The sequence below is a fragment of the Schistocerca piceifrons genome, chromosome 11, assembly GCF_021461385.2.
Source record: "Schistocerca piceifrons isolate TAMUIC-IGC-003096 chromosome 11, iqSchPice1.1, whole genome shotgun sequence".
NCBI lineage: Eukaryota > Metazoa > Arthropoda > Insecta > Orthoptera > Acrididae > Schistocerca > Schistocerca piceifrons.
In genome coordinates, this window is record NC_060148.1 from 95,402,950 (window position 1) to 95,420,899 (window position 17,950).

At 39.4% G+C, this 17,950-nt stretch overlaps 1 protein-coding gene and 1 non-coding gene across 2 annotated transcripts in view; one reads left to right on the forward strand and one right to left on the reverse strand.

The window, feature by feature from the left end:
- LOC124719922 (inhibitor of growth protein 5-like) overlaps positions 1-17,950 on the forward strand; it is a 43,229-nt gene that overhangs the window by 18,149 nt on the left and 7,130 nt on the right. Inside the window, exon 3 of the mRNA XM_047245119.1 lies at positions 983-1,094. Coding sequence (XP_047101075.1) covers positions 983-1,094 — 112 coding nt within the window. The remainder of the gene's footprint in view (positions 1-982; positions 1,095-17,950) is intronic.
- Trnat-ugu lies at positions 3,716-3,789 on the reverse strand. The gene has a single exon. It is a non-coding gene; the product is annotated as a tRNA-Thr (tRNA).

Sequence of the window (17,950 nt, forward strand, 5' to 3'; positions counted from 1 at the left end):
CTCACCTGAGTGCAGTGGCAGCTCCACCAATGCACCGCACTGCTCATGTGCACGATACTACCACTGTCTGTATGTGTGCATATTGCTATCCTGTGACTTTATCACCTCAAATGTAATGATAGTTTCAGACACTTTACTGGTCTCATATAGGTGTGATTTTATGTGTATGGGCTGAAGTAGCAAGTGAAAATGTATGTATGTACCTGCTATACCTTAAATGCAGAATAAGTTAACTCTCGTTATTTGCTGTCCTTATTGGTGTTGCTGTTTTATTGGACAACAGTGTGTGTCACCTTGTTCACATGTGTAGACTTGTTTGTTACGGCACCTTTTAAAATCAAATTTATCTCAGAGTTTGCTTGCCAGTGTTGAAGCACATCTCTGTGCAAAGAAACCTTTGAAGTCTTCACAAAGTTGGTTTTTCTTTGTGGTCCCTAGTCATGTGACTAAGTCAGTGCCAGCAGCAGCTGTGTGTAACCTGTACTTTGTCATCTGGCAAATTTTCTTAGCAGAAAGGTATAGATCACTGTATTACATTTTTAAAATTTTGATTACCAATTGGTGCAAATTAGGCAGTCTTCAGGCCTAAAATACGGGAGGACTGGTGTGCATTGTGCATTGCTTACTTTTGACAAAGCTAGATGTATCTGTCAATGTCCTCCTTTATTTTGGATCTGTAGATTTGGCTGAAGTTGGTAATTACGGTACATTGTGGTCTACACTGTTTTATAATCACAAGATTGCATTTTGTGAGGTGAACAGTTTTACATTTCTGTACATTTAAAGGAAGTTACCAATTTTTGTGCCATAACAGGGACGGGACTGTGATGATCCTGCAACTGACTACGTTGTATCTATATACACGATACTGAACTAGACTAATTTTCTGCCTTCAATTTTCCTGTGTCTGTCATTTTAAGCTTAACCGTACGATGCGTCAGTGCTTTGGCTACGATGCGTCAATGCTTTGGCACGGTTTCAGGTGGATAAACACATCCGGCGGCTCGACTCTGACTTGGCCAGGTTTGAGGCAGAGATACAGGACAAGGCAGTCAGCAACTCTCGCAATCAGGACGATGGCACCACTTCAAAGAGTGAGTACTGCCCTTTACAACATATATATTTTTCCCTATTGTCACCTATGGAGGAGAAATATATATATAATAGAGGGAAACATTCCACGTGGGAAAAGTATATCTAAAAACAAAGATGATGTGACTTACCAAACGAAAGTGCTGGCAGGTCGATAGACACACAAACAAACACAAACATACACACAAAATTCAAGCTTTCGCAACCAACGGCTGCTTCGTCAGGAAAGAGGGAAGGAGAGGGAAAGACGAAAGGATGTGGGTTTTAAGGGAGAGGGTAAGGAGTCATTCCAATCCCGGGAGCGGAAAGACTTACCTTAGAGGGAAAAAGGGACAGGTATACATTCGCGCACACGCACACACATATCCGTCCGCACATACACAGACATTTGTCAAGGCAAAGAGTTTGGGCAGAGATGTCAGTCGAGGCGGAAGTACAGAGGCAAAGATGTTGTTGAAAGACAGGTGAGGTATGAGCAGCAGCAACTTGAAATTAGCGGAGGTTGAGGCCTGGCGGATAACGAGAAGAGAGGATATACTGAAGGGCAAGTTCCCATCTCCAGAGTTCTGACAGGTTGGTGTTAGTGGGAAGTATCCAGATAACCCGGACGGTGTAACACTGTGCCAAGATGTGCTAGCCGTGCACCGAGGCATGTTTAGCCACAGGGTGATCCTCATTACCAACAAACACCGTCCGCCTGTGTCCATTCATGCGAATGGACAGTTTGTTGCTGGTCATTCCATCATTCATGAAATCTTCCCCACTCCACCAGGAGTGTCTTTCCCCCGTCCACCTAACCTTCGTACCCTCTTAGTTCATCCCCATGAAATCCCCAAACCACCTTTGCTACCCTCTGGCTCCTACCCTTGTAACCGCCCCCGGTGTAAAACCTGTCCCATGCACCCTCCCACCACCACCTACTCCAGTCCTGTAACCCGGAAGGTGTACACGATCAAAGGCAGAGCCATGTGTGAAAGCACCCACGTGATTTACCAACTGACCTGCCTACACTGTGAAGCTTTCTATGTGGGAATGACCAGCAACAAACTGTCCATTCTCATGAATGGACACAGGCAGACAGTGTTTGTTGGTAATGAGGATCACCCTGTGGCTAAACATGCCTTGGTGCACGGCCAGCACATCTTGGCACAATGTTACACTGTCCGTGTTATCTGGATACTTCCCACTGACACCAGCCTGTCAGAACTCCGGAGATGGGAACTTGCCCTTCAGTATATCCTCTCTTCTCGTTATCCGCCAGGCCTCAACCTCCGCTAATTTCAAGTTGCTGCTGCTCATACCTCACCTGTCTTTCAACAACATCTTTGCCTCTGTACTTCCGCCTCGACTGACATCTCTGCCCAAACTCTTTGCCTTGACAAATGTCTGTGTATGTGCGGACGGATATGTGTGTGCGTGTGCGCGAGTGTATACCTGTCCCTTTTTCCCTCTAAGGTAAGTCTTTCCGCTCCCGGGATTGGAATGACTCCTTACCCTCTCCCTTAAAACCCACATCCTTTCGTCTTTCCCTCTCCTTCCCTCTTTCCTGATGAAGGAACCGTGGGTTGTGAAAGCTTGAATTTTGTGTGTCTATCAACCTGCCAGCGCTTTCGTTTGGTAAGTCACATCATCTTTGTTTCAGATATATTTTTCCCACGTGGAATGTTTCCCTGTGTGTGTGTGTGTGTGTGTGTGTGTGTGTGTGTGTGTGTGTGTGTGTGTGTGCGTGCGCGCGCATGTTTTCATTTTGAGTTGTAATGTTTAAAATAATTTGGCTCTTTGTTTACCTATTATTCTTGACCGTGGTGCCTTATGCTCCATTTTGGACTTACGATCTGCTTTTTCTTGGGTTGCTGTTAAGAATTGTTACACCACATTTCGAATCCCTGCCAAATTACCTCTGAGATTTCAGTGGATTAATAACATGTGTATTCTCTTCATCAGACATACACAAACTCATTTACATGTGTTGATTCATGACTCAGTATGCCATGACTAGGGACTAAAAAATGTAGCGTCTTTTTGGCAACATTTGCATCAGAAGTGAAGACAAACAAAGCCTTAGTTATTTGAAACTGATTGTTAAAAATAGTGCCAATTGGTAACTTTGTGAGTGGAATTTTCGCTTTTGCAAAAACTTAGCACTTTTATCATGCAAAATGGCTCTTTTTTTCTTGATTTGGCTGTATGTGAGCTTTCAAAAATGATTGTTCTGCTGAAAAGCAGCAAACTTATCTTCATACAATTAATTTTGACCTTTCGTGGGCATTCATTGCCATGCAACCGTGTGTGACAATGGTACAGACAGAACACACCGGCAGTTAGTGTAGAAGTAGAACTGAATGTGCAGTAACTCTATTTTAACATCAGGGGAAGAATTTCGGCACAGTTATAAAAGTTATATATATACTAAGATGGTATCTGTTCTTTTTCTTTCGGACATGTCCGAAAGAACGGATACCATCGGTGACCATGCAGCTCGTTAGAATGAAATTACAATGAAATGAACACCATTAGCTGCTTACAGGCATTGACATACGTCTTTTTTGAAATTACAATGAAATGAACACCATTAGCTGCTTACAGGCGTTGACATACGTCAACAGGGACAGATGAAAATGTGTGCCCCGACCGGGACTCGAACCCGGGATCTCCTGCTTACATGGCAGACGCTCTATCCATCTGAGCCACCGAGGACATAGAGGATAGCGTGTCTGCAGGGATTTATCTCTGGCACGCCTCCCGCGAAACCCACATTCTCAGCTTTTTGTCCCGCACTACATTTGTAGTGCCCCCGCCCATTACCCTCATTACTCGCGGCGCTTTGCCGATTCCCGTAAGAGTTCGGGCACTGTTTGTGCATTGACACAGAAGAAGAAGAAGAAGATGGTCAAGTGGCCGGTGAGCCTTAACTATACATATATACCAAGATCGTATCTGTTCTTCTGGACATGTCCGAATGGGTGGGGGCACTACGAATGTAGTGCGGGACAATACGTTGAGAATGTGGGTTTCGCGGGAGGCGTGCCAGAGATAAATCCCTGCAGTCACGTTATCCTCTGTGTCCTCTGTGGCTCAGATGGAAGGAGCATCTGCCATGTAAGCAGGAGATCCCGGGTTCGAGTCCCGGTCAGGGCACACATTTTCACCTGACCCTGTTGACGTATGTCAACGCCTGTAAGCAGCTAACGGTGTTCATTTCATTGTAATTTCAAAAAAGTTACAGATTTTGTGTTCCAGTCACTATAGCACAATGTAGGCTATAGTGGCAGATGGCCACAAGCATTAAAAAATCTATAATTTTTACTGCCAGAGGAGAGAGGAGTGATGCGGGGTAACGAGCCTGCCCTCCCTTTCTCAAGGCAGCAGCCTATAGCAGAACCGACACATTGTCACAAGGATCGATGATCTCGTCTGGTTTTTAATTCATAATCGAATATGTGACAGACCAGGATTACTCGCTTCAATTATTTCAAAATAAGAATAGAAAATAATGGGCGACGTACAACACAAAGCACTCGGGAATTTGCCATACAATTGCTGTCCAGGTTACCAGAGTACTGTTAACAACAGAGTCCAGGCCCGACCTCTGATTGTATTCGGTGCAGCGACAGTTCAAGATGTCCGCTAGCTAATTCGCCACATTGAAAGTGCCACATTATACCAACTTTCAAGCTTTAGCTAACAAACAAACATACACGGTTCTTTCTTATAAAATGCTAGGTCTCACAGCTGAGTACTACATTGGACTATGCGGCATGTATCTTAAATGGGCCATTCGGCTGCCCACAGTTGGCATGGTGCCAGATCATTGATCGCATTGATATGTCATTGTGTTTGTACACTTTTTATTTTGCAAACAGGTTCTGATGCACATTATATTTACAGTGGACTTCGCCAGGTGATGTAAATGACCAGTAACTGAAAATTGGTTACCTATGTAGAAAATAAAGCTATGAGGATTGACTGAAAAGTAATGCCTCCACCTTCGTAACTCTTCAACAGTTGGCAGCATTGGTATGCGGCAGGTACTGGCTTGTTCCGTAGCCTCTTCTCTACAGCTCCAGTCGGCGGGAAGCCTTAGCATTGAACGATTGTGTTGTTACAGTGTAAAGTATGGAACCCTGCGCAGACGGTCGGTCAATGCAATTTAAGCAATGTGCAGTCATTGAATTCTTGAGAGCAGAAGGTGTCACCGCATTGGAGATTCATCAGAGAATGAAAGCAGTTTATGGTGATAGTGTTGATGTGAGTACTGGGTGTCATTGGGCGAGTAAGTTTAGTGTCCATGATGCATTTCAACCTTTAGGGGCATCATAAGATTGTCTATAAGAACAAAAAACCAACGAATATTCGGCATGAGTGCACAGGTAAAATGAACTTAAAGCAGTAGCAACATACTTAAAAGTAGCTGAATATGAATCTCATCCATCATAAACACATAAAATGCAAGGTGGACCTTGTTAAATGAAAACAGCCAGTATATCATCATGAAGGTACAGAAAGATGGTGGACAAATTTCAGACAATGGAAATTCCAGGTAGGAATATCAACAATGTAGGAAAAGTTAGATTGCTACTTACCCTAAAGAAGACACATCAAATTGCAGACAGGCAGTGACAGTGTGTGAGGTGTGCTTTCTCTCTCTCCTCTCTCTCTCTCTCTCTCTCTCTCTCTCTCTTTGTGTGTGTGTGTGTTTGTTTGTTTCACTGACGAAAGCTATGTGAGAGTCTTTTAATCATGCCTGTCTGCAACTTGATTTGTCTTCTTTATGGTAAGTAACAATCTCATCTTTTCCTACATTGTTGATGAAAAAATTTCATAGACATATCGCATGTTATCTTGCACAGACCAGCTGACATAGTAGTACAAACTAGGGCCGTACTTCCAAAAATAAAGGCAGTATGAGCAACGCACAGCACAGTGTCCTTTTCGCATGCAACAAATTCTACTGTGGGAGAACAAGATGCCAACACCACGTTTAGTGTGGCAATAGTTGCCCAGGTGCCGCACATGACCATCGCAATGCATGTTTACAAAATATAGAAACCATGTACATGTAATAAATATGACACATATAAGCAAACCATGGCAACGCGAAGAAGTCTAAATGTACATTAAGGTGGTAAAATGAAGTAATTAGTTATAACTACAAAAAAACAATCAAAATTTGACAAAATTATGTAATGAGATATATATGAGAAACTCTATTCACCAAGCAGTGGCAAAACACACACATATGAAAGAAAGTTGTAATTAGGCAAGCTTTCAGAGCCAGTGGCTCCTCCTTCTGGCAGAAGAGTGAAGGGGAAGGAAGAGGGGTGAAGAAAAAGGACTCTAGACATCTAGGAAAAGGGGTAAGTTTCAGGAAAATCGCCCAGAACTGCGGGGACAGGATGAGAAGGAAAGAGTCTTGTACTTCTCCTCCTGTCCAGTAGGTCTTCCCTGACCCGTGGTTCTGGGTGACTTTCCAGAATCTGCCCCCCTCTCCCGAGATCTCTTGAGTCCTCTTCCTTCACCCCTCTTCCTCCCTCTTCAACCCTTCTGCCTGAAGGAGGAGTCACTTGCTGTAAAAGCTTGCCTAATTACAACTTTCTGCTGTGTGTGCATTTTGCCGCTGCTTAGTGAGTCATTTTTTTATCTATTCAATTAGAATAATTATTTAAAAAGAAGACAAAACATAGGAAATCAAAATTTGTCATTAAAACTGTCATATGAAGTAAAGAAACTAAATTTTAGAGTGCTTGCACAATGTATGCATACAAAACCAACAACCCAAACATCAAGGCATTAGGAAAAAGGGCAGTTGTAAGCATTGCAGACTGTTGACAAGTACGTATTTCTAGTCATTAGAATAAAAGTATAAGTTGCAGAACATAAAAAGTAAAGTCACCTATGATAAAATAAAAGTCATTAATAAGCCCCTATTTGAAGTACAACTCCCCTAACTTCATACACAACAAAACAAACAAGTTAAAAACTAGGCAGTTGACAAAGGAAAAGGTATCACTGTAGCAATATTTCAAAAACTGGAAGTGCTGTATCATAATATACTTGTTTCCTGCTAATCAGCTGATCGTTCAACAATTTGTCTTTATCGAGATATAGTTTAACAATTTTCAACTTCTCGAGTAGATTCAACTTTTGTATGAAGTTAGGGGAGTTGTACATCAACGGGGGGCTTATTAATGACTCTTTTTATCGTAGGTGACTTTACTTTATGTTCTGTGACTGCATTTTTGTTCTAATAACTAGAAATAGTTAATTGTCAATAGTCTGCTCATTCCTGATGCCTTGATGTTTGGATTGTTGGTTTTGTATGCATACATTGTGCAAGCAATAAAATTAAGCTATTTTACTCCATATGACAGTTGTAATGACATGCTTTGATTTCTTTTCTTGTCGTCATTTAAAGCAATTATTCTGTTTTATTACCTTGTACTTCTGGCTTCTTGTGGTTGCCATGGTTTGCTTATACAGTGAAACCCACATTTACACTTTTCAAGGCACTTCAAAAAATGGTGTAAAATGTGGGAAATAACGTTTTACGCTGCAAAAGTTATGCGTAGGATACCCCCTTGAACTATATATATGATGTAATGTACATAACAGGCATCAAAAGACTTGTCAGGGACTTGTTTATTATCTAATGAAGGTTTATTATTGAATAAAAACCGCTTGTGTAACTGGAACTGATAACTGTCTAGGAAGTAGAAATGTTTGACTCAATTTCATATGTCATAATCGATGTTTATTTAAATAATGAAATACAACACTATTTATGTATTTTTTCATTCTTAGCACAAGGCTTTTCGAGAATTTTGTCTTGTTGTCAAGTGCAAATATGTAAATAAGTATATTGTACGGTGGTTGAATGTGTGTTATTCTGTGTCTCTTACACTGTAGTCGTCTTTTATTGAATGATGGTGTCAACTAGTGCTCCAAGTGACCATACGCCGAAACACGCTAAATAAGGTTTGACAAAGGTGCCACAACTATCACGAAACTGCGTTTGCACAGTAGAGATAGTTTGGAAATGGTTGTGATTGATAACGATATCTTCATTCGAATGAATCAAGTTACTCATATCAGCCACCGTGCCAAGTAGAGCTTGGTAGCAGCAGGAGATATGGCACAAATTGTTCCAATTTTTACATGTTTGCCAGTTCAGATCTGCTGAGTAGAGTGCCTTGTTGTCAAGAACCTTAACCACATAATATTTGTAAACATTACTGGACAGCCAACATCATGCCAGTGTCATTTTTTCTCTGCAAAAATTTTTTCATAATGCTTGAATCACAAGAAAATTACAAATATGTAGACGCAAAATCAGGTGCAAATTAACATTGAAGGCATAGGAAATTTGACGGGGCTGATAAAAAATGTAGTAAACGGTGGGAAAACGTTAATTCTGGGAACGTAAAAGTTGGGTTATACTGTATGTTTCTTAATTTATTAAACACAGTGTTTGCGTTTCCTTCTATCACTGCAGCAAGATGGCGGTGATTGAGAAGTTTAGTGAATTTGTGCCTCCAGTTATTTCGAATTTTCAAATGTTATCCGGCATCAATAGCAAGAAGATGATCAACAAAAGTGCTTCGCAAAGTTTCAAGTCTAGTGCCACGCAAAAAACTCGCAGTGAAAAATCATCCAGATCAAAATGTAAGTGTGCAACATGTGGAGTCCATCCTGACAAAGCAAAACGAGTTGAAACTATTAATTCGTTGCAAGAAATTGTGCGCAGATCCTTGGCAGAAAACAAAGTGTTAGCTGATAGGCTCAAATGTCTTGAAAATGATCATAGAAAACTAAAAACCGCCGAGCAGGGCGTAAGTGAATTCGACAAAAATAAAGTGTACACAGTGACCGAAGATTCCGTCGCCATTTCAAGTTTTCCAACACATTCTGTGTGTACCGGTAACGCTAACCATAGCGCAATCATTTTGTCGTCTTTAGTAATAAATTCTCCTGCCGTGCTCCAAAAAACAGTAGGCCTACCTACAAAAGATCAAATCGTGCACCATCTGAAAAAAAAAAGCCTGTTATTAAGCAAAATGTGGAACATCACCAGCCAAAACTGTCACTCGTAAACAGAAGGAAGGTAAATTCAACATTCAAGACGACAGTTAATTTAACTAACACCACAAATGCAGCAAGAAGAATAAACGTATGTTTAATGGGTGATAGTCATCTTAGAGGCCTTGCACACGAAATAAAAAGCGTAAACAGTGAAGTGAATGCTTCAGGTTTTATTAAAACTGGCGCTCGTCTTGACCAAGTGCTTTCAGCTGTAAACAATATCTCTCGAAAGACAACGAAGGAAGACTTCATTGTAATATGTGGTGGTGCAAATGACGTTGCACACAACGATGGTGTGCATGCTGTTAATGCCCTAAAATCTGCTCTAAACCATCTAAATTACTCAAACGTCATTGTTCTCAATATTCCACACGGGTATGACTTGCCTCAATTCTCGTGTGTAAACAGGGCAGTAGCATATACAAACAGTCAATATGCAGAAATTTGCAACCGTTACGCAAATATACAAATGGTTAACGTGCAACATTTTAGTAGAGATCTTTACACCACTCACGGCCTTCACCTCAATCGGTGCGGAAAAAGTCACTTAGTGTCCATTATTTGTGAAATCGTCGTAAATGCTAGGAACAACGTATACTCAAAGCACACACATTCAAAGAATGAGTGCTCCACAACACAAGAAGACTGCAGGAATGGGTATAGACAGATGACATTGGACAAATGGCTGCTGAAAACACCAGGTAAAGCTGATTCTTCCCAGGCTCCCAGTACATGGAAACAGACCAACTTGAATAAATGGATAGTGAAAAATACCAAACCCACTCTGTCAACTGATATTTCTTTTTTAGGGATAAATGTATAAGTGGTTCTGGTAGGGTGACACGTCCATCAAGCGTTCAACAATCCAAGCTCACTTTCAAATTAATTCAGCAGAACTTTCAAAGTCCTGGCAATAAGCACAACGAGTTGTATACCATTACAGCAATTGATAACCCTGATGTTTTAGTTATAAGCGAACACTGGTACACAGATGAGCTAATTAGTGTATGTAAGCCACTTTCCATGATCTTTTGCTCTGCCTTCAGTAGAAAAGAGAAACATGGTGGTGGGGTAGCTATCTTTGCAGCCAGTGGTAGTAATTATAGTGTAATAGATGTAAGTGCTTTCAGCATTGAGGGTGTTATAGAACTAGCAGCAATTAATTATAAGTGGGGGAAAGAGATCTTAATTATTATAGGCCTATACAGACTTCCATCTGGTAGCCTAGATAGTTTCCTTGATGTTCTTAATGACCTGCTTGTTGACATTGACAGTAAACACTGCAATAAAAATGGCTGGGTTAACATAATACTAACTGGAGATATAAACATTAACTTGCTGTCCAATGACTCTGTATCTAAAAAACTAATGCTAATACTAGCTCAATTTAACTTAACATTTTTGATAAACGAGCCCACTAGAGAGGTCAATAGTATAAAATCATGCATTGAAAACATTATAACTAACATGTCCCACTTTACATGCAGTGCATCAGTTCTGAAGCTTGCCATTTCTGACCACCACACAGTACAGGTATACATAGAAGCTGAAAATCTTCATGTCAATAGAAAAGAGAAACAATATGTGACAAAAAGAATGACCAATGATGACAATGTTAAAGATTTCAACAATTTGCTAAAAAGCCTACAATGGGGTGAAAAAAAAAACAGCATTACTTTCAGTGAGTTTTCATCAGATTTTTATTATTGCTTCAATGTCTCATGTCCAGAAATGACCTTTACAGTAAATGACTGCAAAAAGATACAAAAAAATAACTGGATAAATCAGGAAGTAAAACCAGCAAGAGAGAAACTTACTTTTCCAATATGCAATGATAAATAATAACAATAATAATAGACTAATGGTAGAATTTAAGAACTATCAGGATTACTATAAAGATCTTCTGCTAGAAACTAAAAGTAAATATGTAGCCACAATGTTAAGAATTGACAGGAATGGGGGAAAGAAATACAGTAGAAGAAGAATGGGTAGCTCTGAGGGATGAAGTAGTGAAGGCAGCAGACGATCAAGTAGGTAAAAGGACGAGGGCTAGTAGAAATCCTTGGGTAACAGAAGAAATATTGAATTTAATTGATGAAAGGAGAAAATATAAAAATGCAGTAAATGAAGCAGGCAAAAAGGAATACAAACGTCTCAAAAATGATATCGACAGGAAGTGCAAAATGGCTAAGCAGGGATGGCTAGAGGACAAATGTAAGGGATGGCTAGAGGACAAATGTAAGGATGTAGAGGCTTGTCTCACTAGGGGTAAGATAGATACTGCCTACAGGAAAATTAAAGAGACCTTTGGAGAGAAGAGAACCACTTGTATGAATATCAGGAGCTCAGATGGCAACCCAGTTCTAAGCAAAGAAGGGAAGGCAGAAAGGTGGAAGGAGTATATAGAGGGTTTATACAAGGGCGATGTACTTGAGGAAAATATTATGGAAATGGAAGATGATGTAGATGAAGACGAAATGGGAGATACGATACTGCGTGAAGAGTTTGACAGAGCACTGAGAGACCTGAGTCGAAACAAGGCCCCGGGAGTAGACAACATTCCATTAGAACTACTGATGGCCTCGGGAGAGCCAGTCATGACAAAACTCTACCATCTGGTGAGCACGATGTATGAGACAGACGAAATACCCTCAGACTTCAAGAAGAGTATAATAATTCCAATCCCAAAGAAAGCAGGTGTTGACACATGTGAAAATTACCTATCAGTTTAATAAGTCATAGCTGCAAAATACTAACGCGAATTCTTTACAGACGAATGGAAAAACTGGTAGAAGCCGACCTCAGGGAAGATCAGTTTGGATTCCGTAGAAATGTTGGAACACGTGAGGCAATACTGACCTTACGACTTATCTTAGAAGAAAGATTAAGAAAAGGCAAACCTACATTTCTAGCATTTGTAGACTTAGAGAAAGCTTTTGACAATGTTAACTGGAATACTCTCTTTCAAATTCTGAAGGTGGCAGGGGTAAAATACAGGGAGTGAAAGGCTATTTACAATTTGTACAGAAACCAGATGGCAGTTATAAGAGCAGAGGGGCATGAAAGGGAAGCAGTGGTTGGGAAAGGAGTGAGACAGGGTTGTAGCCTATCCCCGATGTTATTCCAGCTGTATATTGAGCAAGCAGTAAAGGAAACAAAAGAAAAATTCGGAGTAGGTATTAAAATTCATGGAGAAGAAGTAAAAACTTTGAGGTTCGCCGATGACATTGTAATTCTGTCAGAGACAGCAAAGGACTTGGAAGAGCAGTTGAACAGAATGGACAATGTCTTGAAAGGAGGATATAAGATGAACATCAACAAAAGCAAAACAAGGATAATGGAATGTAGTCAAATTAAGTCGGGTGATGCTGAGGGAATTAGATTAGGAAATGAGACACTTAAAGTAGTAAAGGAGTTTTGCTATTTAGGGAGTAAAATAACCGATGATGGTCGAAGTAGAGAGGATATAAAATGTAGACTGGCAATGGCAAGGAAAGCGTTTCTCAAGAAGAGAAATTTGTTAACATCGAGTATAGATTTAAGTGTCAGGAAGTCGTTTCTGAAAGTATTTGTATGGAGTGTAGCCATGTATGGAAGTGAAACATGGACGATAACTAGTTTGGACAAGAAGAGAATAGAAGCATTCAAAATGTGGTGCTACAGAAGAATGCTGAAGATAAGGTGGGTAGATCACGTAACTAATTAGGAGGTGTTGAATAGGATGGGGGAGAAGAGAAGTTTGTGGCACAACTTGACTAGAAGAAGGGATCGGTTGGTAGGACAAGTTTTGAGGCATCGAGGGATCACAAATTTAGCATTGGAGTGCACCGTGGAGGGTAAAAATCGTAGAGGGAGACCAGGAGATGAATACAGTAAGCAGATTCAGAAGGATGTAGGTTGCAGTAGGTACTGGGAGATGAAGAAGCTTGCACAGGATAGAGTAGCATGGAGAGCTGCACCAAACCAGTCTCAGGACTGAAGACCACAACAACAACAACATGTTAAGAAACTCTACTATCACAGGTTTAGCTGTTTGGAAAGTAATAAATAGCTTTAGGGATTGTAAGGACAGATCAACAAGTGATTTTACTATAAACCATAAAGGGCATATGATGAAATGTCAATGTCAGATTGCAAATGTTTTTAATGAGTACTTTTCTTCTGTTGGAAAATCTGTCAATGACCATTTTAAGAATCTTCAGCATAGATATAGGGGCATTCCATTCAAACAAACCATATACTTGGCCCCAAGCAATAACAAGGAAGTCAAAAACATAGTAATGTCATTAAAAAATACAAAATCAGCAGGCTGTGATGGATTGTATATCAGTACACTGAAAAGATGCATAGACAACATATCTGATGCCATGGCCACAGCAGTAAATGATGTAATTGCATCAGTTTGTTTCCCAGATAGTCTAAAGACAGCACAAGTAACCCCGATTCACAAGAAAGGTGATAAATCTAAAATTGAAAACTACCGCCCCATCTCAATCTTACCTGCATTTTCTAAGGTAGTTGAGAATGTTATTTATACTAGACTAATGACATTCCTGAGTCAACACAATTTAATATTTGAAAATCAGAATGGCTTTATGAAAAACAAGTCAACATCAGTAGCAGCAGCACAATTAATAGACAAAATAATAATGGCTATAGAGAACAAGGAGTATTTAACTGGAGTGTTCCTTGATCTAGAAAAAGCTTTTGATTGTGTCAACATCACCATATTACTTGACAAGCTGAGGAACCTGGGTATCAGAGGAACTGGCTATGAGCTAATAAAATCGTATATGAGCAATAGAAAACAATTTGTCTTGCTTAAAACAAACAGTGGGCCTTACAAATCTAAAATTACTGATATCAAATATGGAGTGCCTCAAGGTTCTGTCTTGGGACCCCTTCTTTTCTTGATTTATGTTAATGATATACAGTATTGTTCTCCTAACTGTACAAAAATTTTGTATGCAGATGACACATCAATAGTGGGTAAACACACAGACTGTGAGAGTCTGGAGGTACTGTGCAACAGTGTAACTAATGAAATAGTCAAGTATTTTAATGAAAGCCATCTAAATTAAGTGCTTCAAAGATTGCAATGATGGAATTTAACACAAGGAAACAAATAGAATTTGATGTGAAATTATCCATAGGAAATGACATTGTAAAAAAGGAAAAAATGGACAAAGTTCTTGGGAATTACAATCCAGGACAGCCTCAAATGGGACATGCATATTGATTCCTTAGCATGTAAGCTGTCGAAGAATGTGTTTGCTATAAATATGATTAGCAAATATTGTAAGGACATGTGTGTACTAAAAACTGCTTATCATGCCCTATTCTCATCAAACTTAAACTATGCTGTAGAAATATGGGGTGCAACAACTCAAGCCAACCTAAGTACATTATTAATACTACAGAAAAAAGTTATCAGAATAATTTGTGGAGCCAAACCTCGAGAATCATGTCTGAATCTGTTCCCAAAATTAGGTGTGCTTACATTATAGGTGTATACATATTGAAAGTTATATTGCTTGTGAAAACAATAAATCCAAATTTCAACTGTGACCTGCACCAGTACGATACATGGCGAAAGTTCAGATACCATGTAAATAGCCACAGAACAGCTTTATATGAAAAAAATACACTTCATGCTGGGCTGAAGCTAGCCGATGCCCTACCAAAAAGTCTCACAGCCCTTCCTACTAACAAATTAAAAGATCAGCTAAAAAGAATTCTAATTGAAAACCCTTTTTATTCCCTAGACGAGTATTATATCCGTATGAAAAGTGCTTCATAAGTATGTCAAGCTCATAGTTTTAAGTAACTTACAACTAATATAATGTTGATAAAAACAATATTTGTAATATCGTGATTGTATACTACCAAATGTAAAATTTATTAATACAAATAAATCTTTAGTTTCTAATTTATAAACTGACGTATTCAGAAGAATAATCTGTATGATGTCCTGAAACTGTAGTATTTCTAGGGATTGTATTTGATTATTCGATGTTGAATAAATATTATTATTATTATTATTATTATTATTGTTATTTAGTATATGTGTGCTTGCCAAAAGGACACTGTGCTGTGTGCGGCTCATACTGCCTTTATTTTTGTAAGTGTGGCTCTATTTTGTGCTATTATGGCTGTGTCAGGTGGTGTGAGGTAAAATGCAGTACATCTGTGAAATTTGTCTGCCACCTTTCTGTACCATTTTGATGATAAACAGGGTGGTTTCTTTTCTTTGAACTAGGTCGACCTTATGTGTTCTTATAATGGATCGATTATATATCCGCTGCAGAGTGAAAATCTCATTCTGGTATCCAGTTAATGTTGTATCCATTTTCCATTTTATATGGCTATATGCTGATGGGTTTCATATTCAACTACTTTTACATTAGTCTCCTTTGCTTTCAGTTCATTTTACGACCAAGATAGGACCATGCCCCTTCTTCTATCTGTTACTAATTCTTTGGTTTCTTGCTTTTATAGATCATAGACAATCTGATGATAACCATAAAGAGTGAAACGAGTCATTGGCATTAAATAGTTTTGCAACAAAGGTTTTTTTTTATTCTCAAATAGATTTGAAACTGGTTGCTGCAATATCCTACAACAATGAAATGGAATAATTTTTGCTACTAAAAATATTCCTACTTTTGAATCCAGTCATAGGCAGCCTCCAGTCTGGCGGTATGGTGGGTGTTTTTAGTCTAAAATTACTGAATAATTTAGCCTGTAAGCGGTTGTGAGTTATCACTGTGGAGTGACCAAGTCACTTGTTCACTAATAGAAAGTGACATTTTCCACCTTTGCCGCACTAATTTATTTTGTTCAAAACTAGTTTCAGTCTTACAGACCATTCTCAAGAGATTTTGTGGTTCTGTACAAAACAGAGTATATTATATTACCTCCAGGAATAGAAATGTAATGATGTGAATGTAGACATATTTGAAATGCATTTACCTGCAAGAGAAAACTGTGCTTTATGTACTGAAATGACAGTATCTTTATAGTTGTGTTTTCTATTTGCATTGGTTCTTAAATGTTGTCTCATTGGTTTAACAGCTTTGACATTTACAAAGGTTTTATATTGATAAAGAGTAAAGCTAAGTGTGGAAGAAATTTAATAATAATTTCAAATACTATGACTGTATATTTGTATGTGTATTTGAGGAAAGCCTAGAAGGCACTGTTTGTGAACAAATGATATTAAAACACCAAATGTGGAAAATGTCACTTTCTTTAGTTAATTCATTGCTGTGGTAGACACTGTGAAAAAAAAATCTACATTATTTCTGTACACATTTTCTTCTCATGTAACATTGCAGTAGAACACATTGACCAAATAACAAAAAGCAACAAGTTCTTTATGAACATTTTCTCTCTCTCTCTCTCACACACACACACACACACACACACACACACACACACACACACACACACACACACACACAGAGAGAGAGAGAGAGAGAGAGAGAGAGAGAGAGAGATCCATGTGGGCTTACTATTATACACTTGGCTTGTTGAGCTTTAATTGGCCAAAGTGAAATGAGGGCTCTTCCATTGTGGTGCTAGCTTCTTAGTTCCACTGCCATAGTCGTAAGCCCAACTTTTTACTTGTCTTGGAGCAATTGATTAAGTTCCCTGCAGACTTGAACATGTTATATTTAGTCATCAGCAAGCAGTCATGGCCTTAACTTCGGCATAGTCTTGTTATGTTAAAATCCTCTGACTCAGTATATTTGCATGTGCCCAAGGTGTTGCAAAGGTGTCTAGCGGTCTGTCTGTGACCTTGCAGAATCGCATTTCTTACTTTCTCAACATATTATGGTTAGATGCCAGTTGAGTGCTGACAGAAATGGCATCCAACAAGCAATGTTTGTCCATTTCTGAAATGCTTTAACCAGTCATAATTCTGTAACTGACTTCGTCTCGTAAAGCTTGGTTCAATGGTTGGTGTGTTTCCACAGCAGTTTGCTCAAGTTTAAAACGAAATTTTATACAGGTATGCTGCTCTTAACAACCATTGCAAAACCACAAACTGACAGAAGCATGACAGTAGAAATGTGCTCACCAATAACAGGTCGGATCATACAGGGCATGACCGTTTTCCTTCTTGATTTGAGTAGGAGATACAGAAAGACACGTAGTGGTACTTCTACATCCACACGACTGCTATGCAATTGACACTTAAGTGTTTGGCAGAAGATTCAGTGAAACACTTTTCAGACTGAAACTTCCTGGCATTTTAAAACTGTGTGCCAAACCAGGATTTGAACCCAGGACCTTTGCCTTTTGTGGGCAAGTGCTCTACCAACAGTTACCCAAGCACGACTGACGACCCATCCTCACAGCTTTACTTCTGCCAGTACTTTGTCTCCTACTTTTCAAAAGTCACAGAATTTCTCCTGTGTACCTTGCGGGACAAGCTCTCCTGGAAGAAATTATATAATGCGAAGATGTGGCTTAGCTACCCACTGTCTGGGAGAGATTGTTTCTAGAATGAAATTTCACTCTGCAGCAGAGTGGGTACTGATATGAAACTTCCTGGCAGATCAAACAGTTTGCCTACGTTGTAATGATTACCACTGGAACTTGTGTATCATGGCCGTGAAACTCTCCCTCCTATCTCGTGATATTTTTTGATGTCCTCTGTCAGTCCTATCTGATAAGGATTCCATACCGTACAGCAGTACTCCAGAAGAGGACGGGCAAGCATAGTGTACAGTCCCTAGTAGACTGCATCATCAGAGTTTTCTGCCAATAAAAC